This window comes from Sparus aurata, chromosome 1, assembly GCF_900880675.1.
Source record: "Sparus aurata chromosome 1, fSpaAur1.1, whole genome shotgun sequence".
Lineage (NCBI taxonomy): Eukaryota > Metazoa > Chordata > Actinopteri > Spariformes > Sparidae > Sparus > Sparus aurata.
Genome location: NC_044187.1, coordinates 36,392,688 through 36,417,882, shown reverse-complemented (window position 1 = coordinate 36,417,882; position 25,195 = coordinate 36,392,688). Strand labels below are relative to the sequence as shown.

The window sequence follows — 25,195 nt, the reverse complement described above, 5'->3', positions numbered from 1 at the left end:
TGATCGTCCATTGGACAGCACAAGAGAAGGAGATTGATGGGACCCACAGCCCCCATGTCACACCCCCCTGGGTGCCCTGGTAGACTTGCTGTACAACATGAGGCAGGGAGGGTTTGCTACTGGCTGTTGGCTGCAGTATTGTTTTGCAACTGTACATGGCCCAATGGTTAATTTTTACACATGCTTAGGTCATCGCTGGCTACCTTTTTGTACTATAGAAGCAAAGCAGAAGGACCTTAAGTAAAAAGTACAAACAAATTGTGTTTGAATATTTTTTCATTTAATATTGTAACAAGTACCATACTGTGTTGTTCTCCTGAAAAATGTTTCAGCTAGAATGAATAATGTAGTTATTACTTGCCAGACTGCCAGGTTAAAATTATTGTGTCTATGTCCAGTTTAATTATTTTTACAAAACATATTAAATTAGCTAACAAGAAACAAGGTTATGTCAACAGTTACACTGCTTCCGGGTAGCTAACAAGCATTTTAATACATGATTTTTTTTATTTTTTAGCAAAACATTTCAGAATCAACAACTGTTCTGCTGTGTTTAGCGCTGCTGCAAGCTATTGGCTCAGCTTTGAGATGTCAGCTAAATCAGCTGTTAGCTCCTTTAGCAGTAAGCTTTCATGTTGAAGGGGTTCAAACAAACAACATTACGTTGTCCGCCCACTGGGGACTACAGAAAGTGTAAACATACAATCCCAAATGATTAATTGAACAGACTACTTCTGACTATGCCTACCTACAGCTGAGTAGTGTTCTCATGCTGTAATCATAGTTACCTCTCTCTCCATAGCATTGCGTCAGTGCTGGTTATCATCACTGTCTGGCCTCTCAGCGAGATGTAACATTAAGAGAATTGTTCCGAGGCACAGGTCCATCTTTGGGAAAACGTTTTCAGTGTATGGACAATGTGTAGACAGGAAAACAATGTTTTTTTTTAGCATGTCTCCTTTGTGGCAGGCTTCTGATTGGCCAATGTGGCCTTACAGTGGAGGTTATATTGCCACCTGTTGGCAACAGTCTGCATTTGTGTTTTTATACCGTTGATGTGGATAGGAATTTTTTTGAAACTGGAGGAGGGGGAAAATCTGTTTTTAAAAATACCCGTGTTCGTGTGGACTAGGCCTGAGTCTCAAATTGCTGGCCTGTAGGACCTTGTGAATATATTGCTCTGGTTAAACCAAAAGGGCACTGAAAATCCATGCTGACAGGAGGATAGCTAGTGAGCTGTTAGCAGCAGGCAAGCAGCAGAGTCCTGAATGGCACATAGACAAACTGTCTCATGTGTTTGTCTGGTCTGATCTGATTGGACACCTGTTACAGAAAAGAAAATGGCACATTAAGAAGTCAAATACTTAGTTGTAATTGTATTATTATTTATGTGAGGCATATTGATCTCTCTCTCTCTCTCTCTCTCTCTCTCTCTCTCTATGTATATATATATATATATATATATATATATATATATATATATATATATATATATATATATATATATATATATATATACATTTATCTATTTATATCTATCTATCTATCTATCTATCTATCTATAGCAAATCGGTATTGCTTTTGCAGTTGGTGCTATCAGTACTCAGAATATTGCTTGCACTTGAGTCAGTCACACAGCTAGAGTCATTGTTGTTCTGTAAGAACAATACGTATAGCAATAACAATGACTTTATTTTTGTTATAAAGGTGGCAGCCAACACCTTGTCGTCTCCCCAGCACACAGGAAACTACACACACACTCTGTCTTCTCCTCAACATGCTCCCAACTTCAACCTGCTGTCCCCCAGCCACCAGCCAAACTACGCAACCTATAAAGAGGGCTACAACGTTTACGGCATTGAGAGCGTCAAGATCTAACACGGGTAGGAGGGTGATGATTGATGGCTAAAGTTTTCCTCACCTCACAGTCATAGACAATGTTTAGACAAATTACTTTTAATTGGCATTTATATAAAACATATCAACAACAACTCAAACAGCAGATTTATTCATATTGTAGTGGTGCATAGAATCTTTAATGGCAAGCTGCATATTCACTGTGCCTCAATGATTCGAAATACTGGTGATAATAATGGCAGTCACTTAATAGCTTTTGAAAAAATTGCAAAGTCAAAGAGGAGACAATTAGTGAATGAAAACAGGGTTTTCTATTAAAAAGAGAAACTAAGGGCAACAGAGTTAAAGCATAAAAGCCTAAAGCATTAATTTGTGATGTCATTATGCATATTATAACTATTATTGATTTTTGTATTTATTTATGTTTTACCAGCCTGCAATTCTTTAATACCAAATGCCAATTTGGAATGGCTGCTTTTATTTAAAGTTCAGAGAGCAAACTGTCACACTTGCAAAAATTCAGTTTACCTGTAGGAATGTTCAGGTATTTGCCTGATGAAGGTGTATTGTAGTACCATAACATCACAGAGAAATGGGATTTTGCTTGCAAATTTAGACAGCTGGTCCCTCTCCTATGTACCTCTCTTAATAAATATATATGCAAAGTGTTTTTCTGTTTAGGTAAAACTTGAAAAATAAAACCCATCATTTAAAACACCAAGAGCAAATCAAGTGTTCCATTGTGTAACCACTAAGGACAACATTTCTGGAACATCCACACCACATTAATAGAATGACAGTTGTTTGGTTTCCCTTTCTCTACAAAGACAATGCTCTTATAGACTTGTCTTGTTTAAAGACAAAAATGTGACGGCAAATCCTAAGTTTTCCTGAGCTACAAGTTGCTGTCTTGTCACCAATTGATTAATTGTGTTATTGTATGTATGTACCAATCAATATTATAACTGGTCTGAATTTAAAAGAACAGAATTGAAAATCCAAACCATGCTTTTTAAACATCATGAATACCCACATACTGTACATGGTATCTATTTGCTTAATAAAATCATCACAACTATGAGACAAATGTTTCCACTGAGTTTAAATAGCATTACTTAGTGGCACTATGTGAATGCAGCAGTTGCTCTTCATAACAGTAGTGACATGTAGACCATAATAGAGACTAAATACAATGTATCTTGTCAAAATTGTATGTGGCTGTGATACTCCTTTTCCACCTCCTCTTTTCTTTTTTCCTCACCTCGCCTGACTTCTCCTCTTTACCAGTTATCTGTCCTCCTCAAATTCCCTCTTTCCACTCATCTTTTCTCCTCTCCTAGTTGTCCTCTCAACCACCTCCATCTATCCCTTTTCACTTTTTTAGCCCCCTGATTTTCAGTAATTTTCCTGTTTCTCCAATCCCTTCTCCTTTCTAGCCAATCATCCTCTTTAATAGACTGACTCATTGGCCACTCACTCACATCTCTCTTAATGGCATTTATTAGGTAGCCCAATGATTTAATTTGAAAGATGGAATGGTTTTGACTGGCAGTGTCATCATCTTGGTGGAAGAAATATGTAAGCACTGTGTTATGGCAAATATTACTGTACCCTGTCAGTCGATTTACTTAGTACAGCACCTAAAGTAGGGAATATTACACCCATAAGTGGCCTGATTGAAGACACCTCTATACATGCCATACAGGCAGATGGGTGGTGGTGATATCTGTAGCAAGAGCTAGTTAGTATTTCATGCAGTATCTCATTAGCTTACCCAGGACCTGGTTTGGAATCAGCTTGAATGTTCCGGTTTGGCAAAAACATCAACAGCCTTAGAAAGTATAGTTACAAAGCCAAATGAGGAGAGAAAACGTTTCAGCCCGCCTCCCAGTTGTGTGTTGTTTCTTCTGCACAAATGGTAATAGCAAAAATCCTGTCAGGCCTGCCTGGGGATTATCTCCTCTCGGAGGTTGTTGGCTGAAGTTGGTGTTGTGCATCCCACACTCAACCCAGGTTTGGTGGGTTACATTTATGATATTGAAATGAAGTTGGAGAGTCAGGATGTTTGGCCAACATCCATGCAGACGGCTGGATTATGGTTATATGGAATCTGGTTTGCTGAGCTGGAGTTGGAACTGTCTGAGGGCACTAATCAACATCACCTTGAGCTTTGCTAATTGCCATGATGACTTTGACAGCTGGATATGCATGGTCTGTTGAAGGATGAATATTTATTCAAGATGACACAACATCTCATTGGAATGCACCTCTCCTTTGCTGACTTAGAAGCTCTTAAGGTCAACAGGGATTCTCCTTCCCAATGCTACCAACTTTGGGTATTAGACAATGTGTCTGATAAAGCTTTGTAAACAAGAATATTCTTGCCACAGACTACATCCCCTTACATAGTTTCCCACTTCCCTCTTCCGATACACCAACACACTGCTTTTGCCCTAGGTCTTAGTTCCTAGTTAAAATGTGTTACAAGTGTCTCAGGTGACCATAGACAGTGTTTCTAATGCTTGTCAATTTCCCAGAGGTGCCTTCAGTTCATAAACAGTGCTTTTTGTGCTTAGAATACGACTGTCATTCCAAATTTGCTTACCAGAAAGCTGTAGCCTGACACAATAGCCAATGCAGGTCAGTATGCTTGCAGGTGGCTCCTTGAGTGCATGCACATGTGTAGACTCAACATGTCTAGAGAGATCAGTTGCAATGGGTTATCACTGTAAATAACACAGTTGTTGAGGACAGTTGTTAGGGTTTGGCAGGGCAGCCATTGATCTGTTAACCTCCAGGTAAAATTGCGACTCTTCTTTACATCCAGGGAGAATCCCTCCTCTTCTCTTCCATGACACATACTTAGATCTGTGGTTTAATCCATTATTCCCTCTTTGAACTAGGCATATGCGGTGTATTACTTTTTTTCTTCTTCAAAGAGATTGGGTGATTTCCTTTATGTGCATCCATCTGGCATCCAGTTAGATTCAAATAATTTCAAGGTTACATTTCTCTCAAATATACCTCAAGTACCAATGGTTACTGTATATGTGCAGTTGCTTCAAAGTTTCTTTTTTTTGCCCACCTCCTCTTGCATCTGAGGAGCAGAAAAGGTTGTATACCTTTTGTGTGAGTATCACAAACCTACATAGACTGCACTAGAGTGCATTTAAGTGACCATGTATTGACCAAGGGGCTAAGCCCTTTCGGGGCCGAGGCTTTTCCAAGCTTAATAAACAAATGTCTCCCTTTGCCTCATGGAGAGAGGTCCCTCCCAACCATGGGCTATGTCCTGCAAGTTGCTAAAAAGTGTGTCAGTGAGTGATATTTGGGCTGAGCCAGTTCTCAGTTGGGGTTGTTTCAATTACATTTGTCTGCTTGTTCTACAGTGTACTAATGTTAATGAATTTCCTCCATCCTACATCCATTCATCCATCCATCCATTATCTGAAACCGCTTATCCATTTCAGGATCATGGTGGGGCTGGAGCCGATCCTAGCTGACAGTGGGGTGCACCCCCCAGGGCTGACATATAGACAAACAACCAGTAACACTCACAATCATCACAGACAATTTACAGTAGACAGACAGACAGACAGACAGACAGACAGATAGACAGATAGATAGATAGATAGATAGATAGATAGATAGATAGATAGATAGATAGATAGATGCCATGTTGCCCAGTGGGTATACAGTCGTGAACACTGTATATCATGGGTGTCTTCAATTGAATGATTTCTACAGCTCTCATTTTTCTGTGATCGAATTCAAATCTGAATTTATTATGGGTCTTCGAAAATGTGATCAAATCTGCTGAATCAAAAATATACATACAGTTAATTGAATGATCAATTTTGGTGCTTATAGAAAGCTGTGTGAATCAAATGTTATTTGTAACATGACATCTTAACTTCAGTGATTCTGATTATTAACAGAATTAGAAGCTGGAAGGCAGGTGTCAATGTCCACAGTCAAGTGTGTTTTACATCAACATGAGCTGAGAGGCTGTTGCGTTAGAAAGAATCTCTTGGTCCAGACCCGGCACCTTAAAGCTCGACTGAATTTTGCTGGTGATCACAGGGACAAAGAAAAAAAAAACACGTAAGATCAAACAAAAATGTAGCTGTTTGGCCATAATGAGCAGCAATATCATTGGATGAGAGAAAGTGAGGTCTTCAACCCCAAGAACACCACACCTACTGTCAAGCATGGTGGTTTTAGTATTGTGCTGTGGGGCTGTTTTATTCTGCTACTCTAATGAAAGTAAATGGAATAATGAACAAGGAGGATTATCTCCAAATTCTTCAGGAAAACATAAAGTCATCAGCCAGAAGATTGGGTCCTGGGTGCAGTTGGATGTTCCAACAGTTGGATGTGCAGTTGGATGTTCCAACAGCACATTGAACCCAAACACTTGTAAAAGTGACTGTGCTGAAGAAACAAATGTGTGCCAGGAAGCCTAGAAATTGAGTTGAACTTCACTGATTCTGTCAAGATGGGTGGTTGAAAATTAAGCCAGAGGATGACCAGAAGCTTATGGATTGCTATCAAAGGAACCTAGGCCAATGAACATTTAACCAGCTATAAGAACGACTGTATTCTGGCCCAGCAGATTTGGTCACATTTTCAGAGGACCTACAATAAATGAATTATTGAACCAATCAGTAGAAATCATTGGAACTGAAGACTGCTGTTATATACATGTTCTTTACAAGTGAATTTAAACTTTTGACTGCAACTGTATATGTCCTGTGTCATGTTTTGTACTGAGTGAATCAGGGACTGTATCTTGCATTTTGTTATACAAACCTTGAATCTTAAAAAAGTAATGAAGTGATGACTATCAGCTATCAAACTGAGGAATTTGCAGTTGGGGCCTACTACTCAGAACACATTAGACACAATATCCTGTGTATATTGTGTTGTACCTTGTTTATCTCCTTCGGGGAAAAAGAAGGATAACATATTTCAAAATTGAGCAAAGCTCTCTCAAGATGAATATTTGAATATATATATAAATAAATAAACCAAGTTTTGGGTGATAATCCCAATCCTCAATGAGAGTCCTCTCCCACCCCACCATACCGCAACATACAAACATACATAGCTTTTCCACCACATCTCTATTAAACTGTGACATAATTCTACAGTGTGTCATTCTTCAAGAAGTGGCTTCGGGAAATGTTGTAGATTACAAATTAATTTAATACATTTCTGCCTTTCTCTCTTCTTCACTGTCTTCTTCTTTCTCATATACATGTCCAAATAGATAGATAGATAGATAGATAGATAGATAGATAGATAGATAGATAGATAGATAGATACCATGATATCAGTTTTCTCATGTCACTCTAAAAAAGAAAGCAAACTAGCATATACGGAGGCAGCTGTCTTTAAATTTTGGTTTTGTTGTAAATTTAAAAAATGTAACGTATTTTTTTTGTACAGATGAAATTCACAGATGCGATGCGCTCCAAAGCTCGTCTATCCATCACAGGATCAACAAGTGAGAATGGTCGTGTCCCGGTGGCTTACCTCCGTCCAGGATTACCCATGAGCCTCAGCATGACTGATCTCTCCTGACCATGTCTGAGCCAGTGCCTTACAGCCAATGGACACACATCATCCCTTCCCCTCAGAAAGTGAATGGAAATGCGTGTCTACTCCTGTGGTGACCAAGCACCATGGGTGATCCTCCCTGATTTTCAATATGGAGTTTAGCCAATTATATCTTTCTGAGGACCCCTGATCTCGCTCTTTATCATCTAGCCTGGCTTTTTAGGCTAGGGTTTGTCCTCCCACGACTTGGCTTTCAGGCTTTAGCAAAGACCTGCCCACCCACAAACTGAATCACTTACCATCAGTGAGAAAGATGGCTGGTCATGGAAGAATTCATTCAAAACAATCAAGCACAGTGGACAGTTTTCTAAACAAACACACCGTATTGTTTTTGAGATTTTTGCCATGGAGGCTTCTCTTGTATAGAAAATAAGGACAATTTAATGGCAGACTTAATGCAATAACAACATTAATCAGGGATGTGATCGGGAATTGCAGATATAAAGGCAGAATCTTGGTTGACATGAGTGCAAGTGGTATTAGTGGAAACAGAAGTCTGGAAATATCACATTTGTGAAATAATAAAAAACAGTAGTTATTGTGTGATAGCAGATAATGATAAATTATGTTATTGCTCCTAATTGTTTTCCTTATATCTGCCTGAAAATCCCTAATTAGTAGAGACGTTAACCTAAGTGATGCATGGACTTACACACACACACACACACACACACACACACGAACAAACAAAAACACACACACACACACACACACACACACACACACACACACTTTTACAACAAAAAACAATCACAGTCACCATTAGAAGAAACACATTCACCCTACACAGGGATGGGCAAAAACAAGCAAAAATGTATGTTGATACGAAATGAACACACTTTATTGTGTGCCCACTTGTGGATATCTGACATCTGACTTTGGTCAACTACTCTGACATCTAGTGGTAGCATAAAAAAGAAAAGACTAGTTTAAAAATCTTCACATTATTACAGTGTTAGGTCTTGAAAACATGCATTGAATGCTGTGATCCTATCCTCTCACTGAACTGAACTGTACCATCAAAATGATTTTAGTGCTTTTATTTTAATGTAAATAAGTTACATAATGCTGCTTTAATGAACTTCGCTACACTGCTCATTGATAAACTCAATGATTGAACTACAGCCAGAAATACAGAAACTGCACAAATGTGGTAATTTGATAGCATTGTTAGCATTTGGTTCTTAGTATTTCTTAGTGTTTCTTAGTATTTCTACTCGGCTTACAACTTACAGTATCCTATTAATATGTTTTGTAGTGTCTTAAGTGTTTCTGTATATGCTTTTTACTCACTACTTTATGATATCCTCTTATTTATGGGGAGCTTAACAATCAAAATTATTATTTAGGCTGTGCACGCATCTCTTCTATAGAGAGACAGATATTGTATAGGAAAAGTACAGGCAATATGAATCATATGAAGTCAGCTACATTATTTTTTCTTGTCTAATCCTTGTCAGCATTAGAGTTATTACATTACTTTAATAAGATATTACCATGAATAGGGTCAGCCCCAGAGGACAAATACTGGACTTACTATAGATTTAGTCCGTCATACACATGGTAGTGTTTGTGAGTGACAAACTAACTGGGGGTTCCCTCCTGGTGACTCCCAGTCACGGGTCACGCTCGTGACAACGGATGTCTTCCTTGTCAGTGAAAAAAAGGAGCATAACCCATCTTGGGTTGACAGAAACATGCCGTATTACAAGTTGTCACAGGCCAGGTCAGTGACGGTGATTTGGGCGAAACAAAACTTAATGATAAGACCTGCAAATTGAAATGTAATGCTGGCAACTGAAGTTGATATTTACAGTCAACTGAGTCGGTGTTCAAACCAAATTTTAAATAACACTGCACTTGTCTGAAACAAATACGACAACAAGTAGCTACCCTCCCAGAACACAACAGGTCCCAGCAGTGTACCTGGCTTCAGGTTGGTCTTAGACCATTTTGCTGTACAAAGGGATATACTCGAACCAAGAAGTTTGGTTATTTTAAAATATAATTTTATAGGAATTTTCGCTTTCTCTGTTGGTCTGCCTGTTTAAGTTCAGACTTCACAAGAGCTAAAGTAGCTTGAATTTCAGTTCACACAGATTAAAAAGATTAAAAAGAAGTATACTGTAATAGTTCGTGATGTTGAATTTTTAAGTTCACAGTCCCAACATAATGAACTCATTGTCAATGTTAATTTTTTCAGTTTTTTTAAATGAGATGTTCCAAGCTATTATTTTTCAATAGTCAATGTTTCAATAGTGATCTTCTCCTTTGTTATAATTTAAACAGATCAAAGAAGATATAACTCGATATATGCCAATTTGATGCCAATGTGGCTGGTGATGGCTGTTTTTTTAGACCATGCAGGCACAATTGCATGAACATGAGATTTTTCTGTTGGAATCTGTACGGATTGGCTCATAAAACTCCACAGTATCACAGCTATCTGTGACTACTGAATACTACTAAGAACTTCTATTACTAAATACTACACTGGAAGGAGTTAACAACGTGAGCATTCTTACTGAATTTTTTTCTTTTGCATGCAAGACTAGGGCTGGTATGAAAATATGTTCTCATGGTAGGTTGAGGTGTTACATAACTATAATTTGAATTTAAATTTGAATTTTCACATCACAAAGACCCTATTTCCACCTTATTGGTGCAGCATTCTTCCCATTTAAGGTTGGAGAAATACCAGTACAGCATAGACTTTCACGTATGGTCTAATATTGTTGGCTTGTTAAGTTTCATTTAATACTTTGAAAAGAACTGTCAACACTTTTCAAGAACACTTTCTTAAAGGGCTAATGTGGTAGTGACTTACAGTATAGTGATACATAAGAGAAATTCTGCCCATCCCTGTTATAGGTCAGCACACCAAATTCAGCAACATATACACTTATACATCCCAAATCACTTATACAGTGTATCACAGTCATAAATAATGATAGGTGAAACACATCTCTACCATACATGTGCACACACACATACACATAGTACTGTCTTACAAGTTCTGAAGCCAACTGGATGATGTGCCAAACATACTGAGAACCAATCAGAGCTCTCCATGCTCAGCCAATGGCAGCTGCTGATACTGAAAACTGAGCCAATAGGAGCTCTCACTGCTGTGAGGTGGAAACAAAACTGTGAACAAAAACCTTCTTAAATAAAAATAGATATTGGTGAAGATGAGAAGAATGAAGACGAGGAGGACGCAGCGAGGACACAGAGAGCACGAAGAGAACGTTTGCATGTCACTTTCAGTTTTTTGTTTTTTTTCCAGATAAACTTGTCAGCCTGAAACTTTGCACCTGGCTGCATTTTAGTGATTAATAATGATAGTAATAAGAATAATATCAACAGTATTAATTGCCGTATTAATGTGGTTCTTGTTATGTATAGTGTATGCTTTTAAGAACTCAAGTCTGCTTTTTTCTTTCACCAAGAAGCTGTTTTTTGTGCTGCTAGTTAGAAGCTAGCTGGTTAGTGAAAAGCTTCTCCCACAACTTAACAAATGCCCAAGGTGTGATAAAGGCCAGGTAAAGTCAAGCTGAAAATGAAAAGGTATCTGCTTCCATTTATTCTTATGAACTCATACTTGCAATGACCACGTGTTGTAATTATCATGAGATTTTCATGTTGTTATAATCAAGTTATAATGAGTTACCATGGATGGCTCCCAAACATGGCAACCACTAAGAGAAATGTGGGAAATTATCATTCTTCACTTGTGACATGACTTCATTTTCTATTAAACTTGAAAATTTTCACCAAAATGTTGTAATTTCCTTTTTAACTGAGGAAAGTAAGTATTGGATGAATCGTTTCTGCCTTCAAAATGTTACCCTTAAAAAACACATTAAACAACACTCTGAGTGGACTGTACTCAGATGAAAAACAATTGGATTTGAAATTTGCTCACTCTGCTTAAAAATTATGATGCCTCCAGTCAGGGCCAGAATCCCTCTGGACATGTGCTGTTAAATTAGTGACCCTTGGTGTCACTGACCAGAGACTGGAGTTCACATCCTTTTGAAAACAGAACAACTGAAGCTCCCTGTGAAGAGTCTCTTAATCATCCATGTATCATTCATTCATTCATTCAGTTATTCAGTTCGATCTGGGAAACGAAAAAAATGTAAACATTTTGTAAAATGCCATTTACTTCTATGTCCACCATAGGTTGAAAGGGAAAATCAGACAAATAAGGAAACAAAAATAAAATAAGTCAGGCAGGTCCAGTACTGAGCTCACCAGGGCTCAAAGGTGTCGGAGGATGATCCTCTTCATGGTTTTCATCAGGTGAGAGTTAAGGGCCTGCGCTCTGAAGTGGTTGGGCTCCCTGGGGTGTGCAGTCTTTAGGCACTGGAACCACACAAGAGGTTTTCCACATGACTACGACTCTGCCCAAATGGAAAAGTATGCAGAACCACCTGACAGAGCTGGTCTGCACTGATTGATTGGTAATTGATTTGTAATTCCAAAAGCCACTATCCTGTTGTAAATATATATAAACTTGTAAAACTAAATTTTATAAAAATGTTACATAGGTGACTGAGGTTATGCCCTCACTCCATGGCTGATGACCCCCTGGCAAATCCCCAGACCAGGCAGGGGCACTGTTACAACCACTTCTTGTGCCCGCTCTGTGGTAGAGCACACAATCTGAGTGCTTTGAAGGCCAGGTGGATGTGGCCTTATACTGCAGGTGAACAGCTCATATACACCCTGGAGAAAGCAATTTCTTCTGATCTCAGTAACTCTCACTCTGCTGACATTGCATTCACAGCATTCCAGATGTTTTTGATGTTCCTGTAATTCTAGTGCTGACCCTGTGGGGGATCACATGTTACCATTGTTTAATTTGATTCCACAACACCTCAAGTAACACTGCTTTAGAGGTTATATTTTAGATATCTTTTAGATTCATTACACATACAGTGAAATATGTCAAGCCTTTTTCATTTTAATGTTTATACAACCAATAGTGTGTGTTACTGACTCACTATCAGGGCACTGTTCTTGTTTGTTGAAGAGGTTTGCTTGAACCAGGTGACCCACCATACTTGAGAGCCATCTCCTTAATCCAGTTGGACAGCCCACACTTCGGGTTTAACAGGTGTATACAAACAGTTGCTTTCTTTTATTTTAATGACATTTGTTATTTAATCAATTACCTATAATCAATTCAATATTGATCTGAAACAGCTATTTAGTACACATTCAAAACTTTATTTCAGTTAATAATCACTTTAATAATCATTTGTTTATATTACAGTCCATGCTCATATATTATATTATGACTCAACTTTTTATCCTCCACTGAATCACTATGCACTATATACAATACAGTAACAATCCTAGTGTACTATTTTAAGGGTTAGTAACATACATGGATTTAATGTAGTTGACCACTCATGAACTGGAATGGTAAAATAAGTGCAATGATGGTCATTAATCCAGCTGTGATTCTGGAAAGCTACTGTCATATTTTGAAAACTATTTGTTGTATTTAGTTGCTCCTAAATTGAAATGTTGATAGGTGTGAGTTAAAGTCACATTTTGGAGCCTGTATTAACAACAATCTATGTTAAAACAAATACAGAGTACTATCCAAAAACAAACAGGGTTACATTTTAAAATCAAACATGCACAGTAGGTGGGACAAAACAATAGAAATGCATCCATTTCCATTCTTTGGTATATTGTACAGTTCTGAATGCCGAAGACCAAAAAGATTGGGAATTAAATAACACAATTGAATATACTTCACACAAATTCATTATTGAATTATACTTAATAGAATACGCTTTAAAATAAACACATTATTTATCTTTTCATCTAAAATGAACTTTGAATTAATACAAAAGGCCAATTCATATTCCTTCAGCCTGAGACCAAGGCCTCTACTTTGAAACAGGTGTTGGTGTTGGCTGGGTAACTTCAGTGTTAACCCTTCATTTTCCATGACAGCAACAGTAGTTCTCTTCTTATTGGGGCACTTCATGGAAATGTATGATGCACACCTAAGCTGCTTCAGAGCTGAATGTATTAGATAACAGATCATCATATATGAAGTCACCACCCACTGACCAATCAGTTTAATGGAAAATCTTTCATCATTCATAGAGGCTGCCCCAGAGCTTGGTCCATGGATTGTGATAGGTGTACCCCTGTGAAGGAGGCCCCCTCCTGTCCTCTTCATTTAATTTTTCCCTGTTGGTTGCAAGCAATGTAAAAGGCATTTCATTGTGCTTTATTTGTATTCCAATGTATACCAATACCATCAAACAATAGAGCCCAATTTAAGCTCTGAGGCCTTGATTGTTGTATTTTTGTACAACAATATTAAATTGATTGAACTCCTGCCCTATTGCCAAGGCCTATTAATTTACGCATTGGTGAAATTTTTAGCCACCTCTCCTTCCTGTATTTGGCAGCTTTCACTTTGCATAATATAATGGTTTATTTTTCAAAAATCCTTTCAATCAGAATCAGAAATGCTTTTTTGATCCCCCCACTTTCCGCCACACTTGTGCCAGAAGACTTGTCCTTGACTTGATAAACACCTTCATGAGACAGCCAAATGTGATTACAGTTCTTGGGTCAAGATAAGAAAAAACATGTCCTGGGTATGTTAATCTTACTTCACAGTACAGGCCTCTGGCCTTTATTCTGTGATCTGAGTGTTTTGGGCAGATTCTTACAGACTCCTAGAGACTTAGTTAAAATATAGGGTGGTGATATATTCCGTATGTTTTATTTGTGTCCAATGAAAAGACAAAAAGACCAGAAAAACAAACAATGGAAATGTCATGTTATCAAGTATTGTCTGTGTGCAAAGCCAAATTTATGCTATTCTTCTGTGACAAAGAATTTTATTGATGAAGAACACATCAATGAATCACACAGTATTTAGAGATGTGGTTGTTTGTTTGTTCTTTAATTAGTATCCCCATTAGCTCCTGTATTTACACAGTTGCTACTCTTCCTGAGGTCTCCATGTTTTCATTAACAAAACTCAATTAACAAAGTTAGATTAATAACATGTCCCTTCATTACCATGAACGGACACACTCTTATTTTTTTGGGCTCTGTTGGTTTGTTGATTCAGTTGGCGAGCAGTTTGATTCTGCTTCTTTGTTAGACAGAGTCGAACCGTCTTCATCTACTTCAACACAGTGGTGTTTCTTTAAGGACTGTGATCGAGTAAAAAGTCTCTTACACAGTGAACACCAGTACGGTTTTTCTCCAGTGTGAACACGTAGGTGTCGGCTGTAACTGTACGAACTATTAAAACATTTCCCACATTGCTCACAGCTATAGGGTTGCTCTCCAGTGTGGATACGAAGGTGCCGCATGTAGTTGCTTAGTCGGCCAAAGCCTTTCCCACATTCTTCACACTGGTATGGTTTCTCTCCAGTGTGAGTGTTCACATGTTGCTTATACGTTTTTGAAATAGAGAAACTTTTGTCACATAATTCACAGCGAAATGGTTTTTCTCCTGTGTGGATACGCATGTGTGATTTGTAATTGCCTAGCTGTGAGAAACTCCTCCCACACTGGTCACAGCAGTATGGTTTCTCTCCTGTGTGGATGCGCATGTGTATCTTATAACCACTTAAGTCACTGAAGCTCTTGTCACATTGGTCACACTCATATGGTTTCTCTCCTGTGTGATTACGTAGATGCAGACTGAAATGCCCTGACTGAGTGAAACTCTTCCCACAAAAGTCACACTGGTATGGCTTTTCTCCACTGTGGCTGAGCTGGTGTCGCTTATATGAGCTTAAAAAGCTAAAGCTCTTTGGACACTGGTCACAGCAGTATGGTTTCTCTCCTGTGTGGACACGCATGTGTATTTTGTAAATGCTGAAGTAAATGAAAGTCTTTTCACATTGTTTGCACTGGTATGGAGCAGAGTGGCAACGCAGGTGTTTTCTGTATGAACTCTGGGTGCTGAAATTACTCCCACACTGGTCACAGCAATACGATGTTTCTTCAGTGTGGGCCTGCAGGTGTTGCTTGTATGCATTTAGCTGGCTGAAAATACTGCGACATTGTCCACAGTGATAGAGTTTCTCTGTGGCGTGAGTGCGTTCGTGTCTTCTGAGATTACAGATGCGACGAAAAGTCTTCCCACACATCTGACACTGAGGATTGGTCCTGTCCGTGTCTGTGTGTTTCAACTGAAAAAAAAAAGACAGAGGAAAAAGTTCAGAGCAAGGGACTTGATAAAACACTAGAAATTAGTAGCTATTAGCTAGCCATGTAATGGAACTTCACCACCTTGGTCTCACTTGTACACAAAGCTTGAAAAGGTATTTATAGGGAGATAGAAATACACATACAGGGGAAAAACAATACACCAAAACTCAACAAAGACAGATACAAAAAAATTATGATATTTAACCATCATGTACATTAAAGAAGGTGAAAAGAATTTGTCTTTATATATAGACAAAGTGTAGTCATTGATGTAGAGAGTAATAAATCATCTCAGGGATTGCTGATTTAATAGGATCCTTTAAGAATGAAACGCATTTCATAGTTTTTGGGAACACAACTGAGTACAGTCGAATTAAAAAGTTTGGACACCCCTGACCATTTGAATTATTTTCAATTATAAATCATTGGGTGTTTGGATAAGCTCTTTCATTTTGATCCATGACATAACTGATGGACAAAGTAATATTTCAATTGTGAAATTAGGTTTATTGGATTAACATACAATGTGCAATATGCATCAAAACAAAATTGGACAAGTGCATAAATTTGGGCACCCTAACAGAAAAATCACAACAATATTTAGTAGAGCCTCCTTTTGCAAAAATATCAGCCTCGAGATGCTTCCTATAGCCACTAATGAGTGTCTGGATTCTGGATGAAGGTATTTTGGACCATTTCTCCTTACAAAACATCTCCAGTTCAGTTAAATTTGATGGTTACCAAGCATGGACAGCCCACTTCAAATAATCCCACAGATTTTCAATGATATTCAGGTCTGGAGACTGGGATGGCTATTCCAGAACATTGCTCTTGTTCCTCTGCATGAATGCCTGAGTAGATTTTGTGCAGTGTGTTGGGCGTAACTTTGTGGCTAATTCTTAAACATTATTCTCAAGAATCTGCTGATATTGAGTGGAATCCATGCGACCCTCACCTTTAACAAGATTCCCATTACTGACACTGGCCACACAGCCCCACAGCATGATGGAACTGTCACCACATTTTAAGGTGGGTAGCAGGTGTTTTTCTTGGAATGCTGTGTTCGCCATGCATAACGCCCCTTGTTATGACCAAATAACTCTTTGTTTCTTCAGTCCACAGCCCCTTATTCCAAAATGAAAAAAACAAACAAAAAAACGGCTTCTTCAGCATGACTCTCCCGTACAGCTTATCCTTGTGCAAAGTGCGCTTGTTAATGATGCACAGTGACACCATCTTCAGCAAGATGACGTTGTAGGTCTTTGGAGGTGGTCTGTGTGTTGTCTTTGACCATTCTCACCATCCTTCACCTTTGCCTCTCTGATATTTTTCTTGGTCTGTCACTTCTGGCCTTAACAAGAACTGTGCCTGTGGTCATCCATTTCCTCACTATGTTCCTCACAGTGGAAACTGGCAGCTGATGTCTCGTAAGATAGCTTTTTGTAGCCTTCCCCTAAACTGTAATGTTGAACAGTCTTTGTTTTTAGGTCATTTGAGAGTTCTTTTGAGGCCCCCATGTTGCCACTCTTCAGAGTAGAGTCAAAGAGAAGAACAACTTGCAATTGGCCACCTTAATGACCTTTTCTCATGACTGGATGCACCTGTCTATGAAGTTCAAGGCTAAATGAGCTCTCCAAACCAATTTTGTGTTCCAATTTATCAGTACTAAGTAGTTACAGGTATTCAAATCAACAAAATGACGAGGGTGCCCAAATTAAATCAATCACATCTCAGGACTATTTTTGATATCCATGTGAATGAAAGGCAAATGAATGGCACTTTCTCCTTTTATTGGTGACTTTTTGCAGGACTGTCAAAACAAAAAAGAATGTGCAAACAAAAAGTATTCCAAGCTTTCAGGCTCGTTTGGTGTGTTTTTTTTCTTTCCGTCACTTTGTGGTTTTGAGTTAAAGTTAGTGCTTTGTCACATCTTCTCGCTGTCTCTGTGCTGTTTTTCATGTCATGTCTTTAAGTGGTAGAAAAGATTAGATGTTTTTTAGTCGCTTGTAACAACTTGTTTGCGGCATGTTTTGCAGATTCATGTTGTCTGGTCGGACTTTTTAAACCCAAACCAAAGCCAAACAATGGAGCTCCGGTTCCCCCTTTTCGGCTCGGCTTCTTGGGGTTCTGCTTCTTTATCCGCGTCTGATGTAATGTCACTAGTAATGTTATTTTCATCTTCCATTGCGCTCTCCTCCGTGTCCGCCATGCTGCTTCGCCTCTGATTACTCCTGAGCAACCGGTGCCGTAAACAAGTCCTTGCGGGTGACGTAAAAATGCTACCACAAAGCAGTGTCGTTGGTGCACTTAACATTTGCCTTCATACAATGAACTTGTTTTGAACTCAAAATTTGGATATCTAATGGTCATTCCAATGTTGAGTTGTGCTTTACACACCACATTATATCACAACCGTAGTGTATGTTAACGTTAGTGTAGCAACAGTGCTAAACAAGTAGCCTACATGTTAAAATTACAATATAAACGACAGAGGGTTATATCCTACGATAGACATTTTTATAATCGCACTACAATATATATCATAATATCATAATATAATAACTTGCACACAAGTTTGTTCAAATCTGTTGTGATGTGCATGTAAATTAAGCAGCTACTAGCTTCCTAAATTTCTTTTCTCCTAAATTACATATTGCTTAAGGCAGAAATATACTCATCAACACTGAAAAGGAAGTGTGGGGTTTGGGTAAGGAGTAGCAGACTATAAGACTGCCAATCGCATCTCAGGACCAACCAGACCCGGGAGATCAAACATCAATAAAAGGAATGTAATTGTCCCAAGAAAAGAGAAGAGAGCCTGGACCAGAGCTTAGCTGACATCATTTGGACCTCAGGCTATTTCTGAACCCAGCCTCCTTCTGGCCTACATTGGTCGCAAAGAGATACAAATGGACGAAGAAAGACTCAAGGTCACTCAGTAACAGGAAATCAGAGACTGTCATGTTCGCATATTTATAGAGACATGGCTACATCCCATACTGGAACAAGTTACCCAGAACAGCTAATGACAGTCCTATCTTTCTTCATGGAGTTTGCCTTTGATAGGCAGTAATCAGTAAAGATGATGATTAGTTTTGGCGTGCATCTGAGCTACACAGATGTCCTTAGGTTGATGACATCACAATAGGACCGGGGACTCAGACAACGTTATTGCCCTTAGTCTAAGCATCAAATAACATAGACGTTTATTCAGGATCTATGTACAGATGTTTCTCCCTTCAGGAGGCCAATGCTGCGGTGTTAAAGGATGACAGAAAAGGAGGGGAACTATTATTTTATCCTGCTGATTTTGCATTGAGTTTCTCTCTCCTATCTCTCAAACCATACACACGGTTTTATTTCTTTATTGACTAAGTCCGTATCCACGAAGCCTCCCTAGGGGTAACATGGTAGAAAAAAAAAACGGATGTGGAAATCAGCGCACTAATAAGATGCTCATAAGGGCTCAGTATTCAGGGCTTCATAGGCAGGTTCACAACGCATGTACACTGTGCTTTAATGATTTGAGGTACTGCTTTCAGTCATTTAAAGATTTCCTTTCCATGTGTCAGTAATGTTATGTAGCAAACACCATGGCTAGTTTAAGCAGCATAACTACAATCTGTAGTTATTAAACAGAACGGTATTCTCTAGAGGAAACAGCAGTGATCAACTCAGAAGTTGGGACACGTCAACAATCACGTCAAACCAGTAGACCAAGGAATATGTCAGCAGTTTAGGACAGAAACATTGTGATAGCTTTAGAGAAAAAAAAACCTAAAACATTCTACGCAAGATGATGCAAACCACTCATTAGCAATGAGATTAGAAGGGCCAGAATCGAATTTGCCAAAAAAGTACAGAGACAAGACTCAAATGTTCTGGGTTTCATGGACTGTTCAGACAAAGATTACCCTTTACCAAAGTGATGGATAGGCTAATGTGTGGAGAAAGAAAGGATCTGCTCATGATGCCAAGAACACAAACTTATATTATTGATCTTCAATGATGATGTAACACATGATGGCATCAGCAAAATGAACTCAGAGGTCTACAGACACATTTGGTCTACCAACTGAAAGATAGCCTGGAAAAGAATCACTAAAGAAGAGTGCAAGGTTTGCTGATGTCAGCGGGTCGCAGGCTTGATGCAGTTATTGCAAGCAAAGGATTTGCAACCAAATGTTAAGTATTAGTCATTTGTAAGTCTATCTGTTGCTATACTTTTGCTCAGCCTAAAAATGGGGTTCCATTACAAATGATGCAATCTTGTAAGCTGTGTAACAGATCTTGATGTAAATACCTGGAAATAAAAGCTGACACACTGATCTCTTGTCTCATATTCAACCTTTAATGTCAAACCCAAATGTTTTTTAGTGTACAGCAAAAATAAAGGAATTGGCCTTGCTGCTCCAATAGTTTTAGAGGGGACAGTATGTGTCCTCCCTGCCCTCCTCTTCACCGTGTCCTTTTTGTTTGTGTCCCTACTGCTGGACTGTTTCAAAATGCTTGCATTGAATTTGCTCAGTGTCGGCTTAGAGATGCAGACTCGGTCTTTGTCAGTCAGTTCCCCAGTTTGCTGGCAGGCTTTTAAAAATCTTGAGACATGTAGGTATAACATTGTCCAAACAAAAGAGTATATTAATCTGTCACAACTGTAGTAAGCCCATCTCAGTTTTCACCGGTGTCTAAAAAGATGTCCCATGATGCACAGGCAATACATCCTCTCAGACAATCCACTGTTTCATCAACCCATGTCTGGAAGGTTGTGCCTGCTGGTTTTAAACTCATGTTTATAGGGAGGGACCATGTGGACACAATAGTTTGCGTTACCTAAGCTGTTTTTCCACCAGTACCTTTAGCTATGCTGAGTCAAACCCAGCCGTGCCAATTCTGATTTCCCATCATCAGTTTAGTGCAACGAGCGGGGCCAAGCTGAGCCTGCAATGGACCTGCTCCAGAGTAGGTCCAAGTCGCACCCTCCTGCCACCAAGCTGGCTGCATTAACATATTGCGACAGTGGACAGCTGTTAGCCTAGCAATGCTAACTTTCAAACCAACGTACTCAATACTCTGTGGGCTGTCCATCATTGCTCCGTCAGTCCTCCCTCCACCACAACCTCGGTTATTCACCGCCTGGCTCCTTTGTCGCTCTCCTCTTACTTTGTTAAGTGTCCTTGGGTACCCTGAAAGGCACTATATAAATTAAATGGATCATTATTATTATTATACCTGGGAGGCTGAATAGGCTAAATTAACATAACAAGCCAGCGAGTCCAACAAACAAGTTACCGGTAAGCAAGTTCACAAGCTGTTAATCTCATTCCAAATCACTGAATCTATTGAAATCTTCATCCTCGTCTCACTTCTGAACAACTCCGCCAACTCTGGAGGAAGCCTAGAGCGCCCTCGCGCGGCTGTATATGGCAATGTTTACTCCTTATATATATTTTGATATATAAGTCGCACCTCACTATAAGTCGCAGGACCAGCCAAACTATGAAAAAAAGTGCGACTTAAAGTCCGGAAAATAGGGTAGTTACTGCTGGTGAAAATGTAAAGTTTCCTGTAATGCTGTTTCATAATGAAAGCTTTGGAATGACACACTAACAAGAGCTTTTACTGTGAAAAACTAACAGGACAACTGAACCAGCAGAGCCACTTTGTTAGCGGTGATTCTTCAATAGTACTGAGTACTTAGCCCAGTTGTGGTGGAAATGCAAATCTTTGCCATGCTGGACTAATGTGCCGAGTCAAACCGAGTAGAGCCAGGCCAGCAGATGTGATGAGAAAACTGCTAAAACGCACGTCGAGTTTCCTTCCTCCCATTGTGGGTTCAGTAACATTCTGATAGAAGTGCGGGCAGAACACCATAAAAAAGCTATTGAAAACCCCAAATACAAATTCAGGGGCATCAGGAGCAGTGTTTTCTAACCTAACCAAAGTATAAAATCTTACATCTGCAGCGGCTTGAATATTTGCTCTCTGATGAATATTGACAAGGGTGATGGTCACACTGCTGTGTAACAGTCAGCACAGGTACCGAAAACAAACCCTAGCTAGTACATGTGCACTATTAGATTGGCTTTTTAATGATAGCAAAGCCAATACTATGAGCTGGAACTCATTTGAATCTTTATATCTATTCAAAATGAACACAGATTTTTCATCGCTCAGTTTACTGGCCAGATTAAATATATTTTGGCAGTTCTTTTGTCCTGTTTACCAGCCTTAGCAGACTGGGGCTGGGGTGCCATTTAGCTCAGTTGGTAGAGCGGGCGTCGCATGTACAGAGGCTCTGTCCTCACTGCAACGGACCCTGGTTCCACTCCCAGCCTGGGGCCCTTTGCTGCATGTCACTCCCCCTCTCTCTCAACCTGTTTCCTGTTACCTCTTCAGCTATTCTGTCAATAAAGCCATAAAAGGCCAAAAAATACTTAAAAATAAAAGTTTGGAACACTGATCTCACCTCTTCTGAAGAACTCATGTCCCTGGCTTATTCGTAAACGTCCTTCCCGTCAGCTCGTCTCAGCTCTGAAAACATCAAATAAAGACAGACAAGTCAGAGCCAGAACAACTACTTAAACAACAACAATACTGCTAAAAATACTTCAGTGTAAATGGATTCGGTAAATGAGCGAGAGATTTTAGATTCTTATTTCCAACGATTCTGAATTTATTCACGAATGTCACAAATCGATATACAACCCCAATCTTTTTACAGCTCAAAAAGATCTCAAGGAGATTTATTGTGATTTATTAAATAGTGTAGACTTAAACTTTGGGCTGTTGTTTGGGTGAAATGATCTTTTCACAATATAGACCTTGGATATGCGAGGGTAAGGTAAAGGCACATTTATTCAAACAGAATAAATATTTGGTCCACAAAGATCATGCAGCAATCATTTGGCCTAAGTAAATATGATAAACTTGTTGCCACTTGAGGTGGATTAAAATAAAAAAATACACATAAAAATTGACATTCTTATCTCCTATGAAACAGAATCTATTTACAAATGTCAAAATTCCATGTTGCAAATGTCAATAAATAGCACTGTGTCAACAGTGAGGGACGTGCAGCAACAGGACAATTTACGGCGCGCGCATCTAGAGTTAACGTCAAATTGATCACAGAAAAAGACAGCAGTTGCAAGTATTTCTTTTCGTTAATGACTGAACAGTTACCTGTGCGGGACAAACGTGAAGCAGTCCACATTTCTGTGATTACTTACTATATCATCACTGACAGCAGAGCAGAGAAGCAATCCGAAACCAACAGATCAAACTAAAACACACCATGGTGTTACACATCTTAAGCACTGTGGTGAAAAAAACCCATCTGTATCATGTGTTTCACACACAAACCAGTTAGCAACCTACAGACAAAAAGACACCGCTTCACCCAGTTTGTGCTACTGTGTACTCAGCTGAGACTCTTCTACACGTGCCCTGTTGAGTCTGAGAATGTGTTAATAACGAACTCGGAGCATGTTCTGCTGGACAAGGTAAAATCACCTAGAGCATCATTTTCTACATTACATGGTCTGTATTTTGTCTGATATGCCTTCATGAAAACTGTTTCACAGATGAAGCATCTTAAAACTTCCCGTTCCTCTGTGACGGGGCCCTAATCGCTCCATGGCCCCAATCATCATGTGTAAAAACCAGTTGCAATGGTTTATCTCTCCACCAGGAGGAGCAGTGATGATGGAGGCTGAAGCATAACTTCAGCTGTTCTCACTCTGTCAAAGGTACATAGTTCTTGACATGTGTGAGAGAGTGTGATTCCCACAAAGAGCATATCTAACAATAAGCTACCATATCATGAGGTCATCAATATTATGCTTCGCCTCTTCATCTCTCACGTTTTTCAACAGTACTGCATGACAGTGAAAGTACTATAGCCAGGGGATTTTAACTGGAAGGAGAAAACTGCATGTGCAGCACTCATCTGAGCACGACTTGTCAAGCGCTCGGAAATTATTGGAAATGTTCACATTACCAGAGTCAGGAGGAATCTTATGCTTAACACTATGCAAGATCAAAACATTTGCTATTTTTTTTCCATACTTTGCACAAATGTGGAAGGAACATTAGAGCATTTTTTTTTGTGAAGTGATGATGTCTAGTCCCTGTCGAGTCCGATTATAACCCTAACCCCAAACTGATTAAATAATGCACTGCTGGACACAGACGCCTACATTCATTCCCCAGCTTGCTTTAAATACATTTAGAAGATCGAAGGTCTGTGAATCTTTGATTGTATGGAGGCATTTCCTTTTAAGAAGTCAGACAACGTAGGTATGGGTTTTAGTCTGTTTGTTACTGCAGCTCCCATAGACTTCAATACAGCTCGGTTAACAGACAAAAGCACAGAAACTTCTCTAGCCTCGCATTCTTGACATCTGGGATCTTCACCAGGTAACGAGACCACCAATTAAACTGTCACACCGGCAGATGTAGCCACACGTGCACCTGTGTTGTGGTGGCAGGTTACCAGGGGCAAAGCGTGAGCGCAAAAGACAGACACCATGACACACAGAAAAACACATAGAGACACATAGAGAAGAAGACAAGTCTGAATTATTATTCTGTCTTGATTACCATATTTGTTAGATTTACACATTCAAGCGGAAGACGGGAAAACAAACTCGGTTCTGTGTTCGGCAGACGGGACAGAGTGAGCGGATGATACACGGACACCTGCAGCCAGTGTGACGTAACGCTCCAGCAACAACAACCAGGCTCACAGCTCCAGAGAACATCACACACCCAGACAGGCCGGCTCACTGTCACTAGTTAGCAGCTGTCAACCCGGACTGCTATCAACAAACACGGAAGTACCACTGCAGACTGACAAAGCGAACAGGGACAATAACGTTACCTTTCACCCTCCCACAGTCTCTCTCCTGCCAACACTGGCTGACTGGTGATAATGCCACGAATGTACTGCTGTCTTGTCTTGTTTTCTTTCTTTCTTTCTTTCTTTCTTCTTCTTCTTCTTCTTCTTCTTCTTCTTCTTCTTCTTCTTCTTTTTCTTCTTCTTCTTCTTTTTTTTTTTTTTTTTTCTTCTTCTTCTTCTTCTTGTTTACTTTAATGGCGGCTCGCAAACCAGCGTAAAGGTGTATACTGCCACCTACTGTACCGGAGTGTGCCTCAGTGCTTCAGGTTACATTCTACAGGTAAATGCTTTCACAAATGGGAGTGGTAATAGTTAATAGTTTATTTTTCATCAATGTTTCACCCCTTTGCCTTAAAAAAACAGCATCAATTCTTTTACATACACTTGCTCACAGGTTGTGAAGGAACTCGGAGTAGGTTGTTCCAAACATCTTGGAGAACTAACCACAGTTCTTATGTGGATGTAGGCCTCCTCACATACTTCTATCCCTTCATGTAATCCCAGACAGACTAGATGACTGACTCGATGACAGACTGCCTGAAGTCAGCAACCATCCTCCCAGTCCCAAAGAAAGGTACAGTGAACTGTCTTAATGACTATCGC

The 25,195-nt window shown here is 39.4% G+C and overlaps 2 protein-coding genes across 6 annotated transcripts in view; one reads left to right on the top strand and one right to left on the bottom strand.

Annotated features, from left to right (window-relative positions):
• The window catches only part of LOC115591152 (glutamate receptor 2-like), a 79,721-nt gene extending 68,463 nt beyond the window's left edge, over window positions 1-11,258 (top strand). For 2 of the 4 annotated variants that reach the window (XM_030432889.1, XM_030432879.1), the window contains exons 19-20: window positions 1,708-1,883; window positions 7,309-7,445. In XM_030432889.1, the coding sequence (XP_030288749.1) occupies window positions 1,708-1,878 (171 nt within the window). In that variant the 3' untranslated portion in view covers window positions 1,879-1,883; window positions 7,309-7,445. Of the gene's footprint in view, window positions 1-1,707; window positions 1,884-7,308 lie in introns of all 4 variants that reach the window. The other 2 variants (XM_030432902.1, XM_030432894.1) reach the window with 1 other exon arrangement.
• Window positions 11,259-12,698: 1,440 nt separating this feature from the next.
• LOC115591166 (zinc finger protein 239-like) lies at window positions 12,699-24,737 on the bottom strand. Of its 2 annotated transcripts, none has more exons than XM_030432916.1 (3): window positions 24,575-24,737; window positions 22,160-22,224; window positions 12,699-15,671 (listed from the first exon to the last, which is right to left on the bottom strand). In XM_030432916.1, the coding sequence occupies exons 2-3, from the start codon at window positions 22,175-22,177 to the stop codon at window positions 14,562-14,564; spliced, it is 1,128 nt and encodes a 375-aa protein (XP_030288776.1). In that variant the 5' UTR covers window positions 22,178-22,224; window positions 24,575-24,737; the 3' UTR covers window positions 12,699-14,561. The 2 variants fall into 2 exon arrangements, with proteins under 2 accessions (XP_030288776.1, XP_030288785.1); XM_030432925.1 differs by lacking the exon at window positions 24,575-24,737 and adding an exon at window positions 24,295-24,544.
• Window positions 24,738-25,195: the final 458 nt, after the last annotated feature.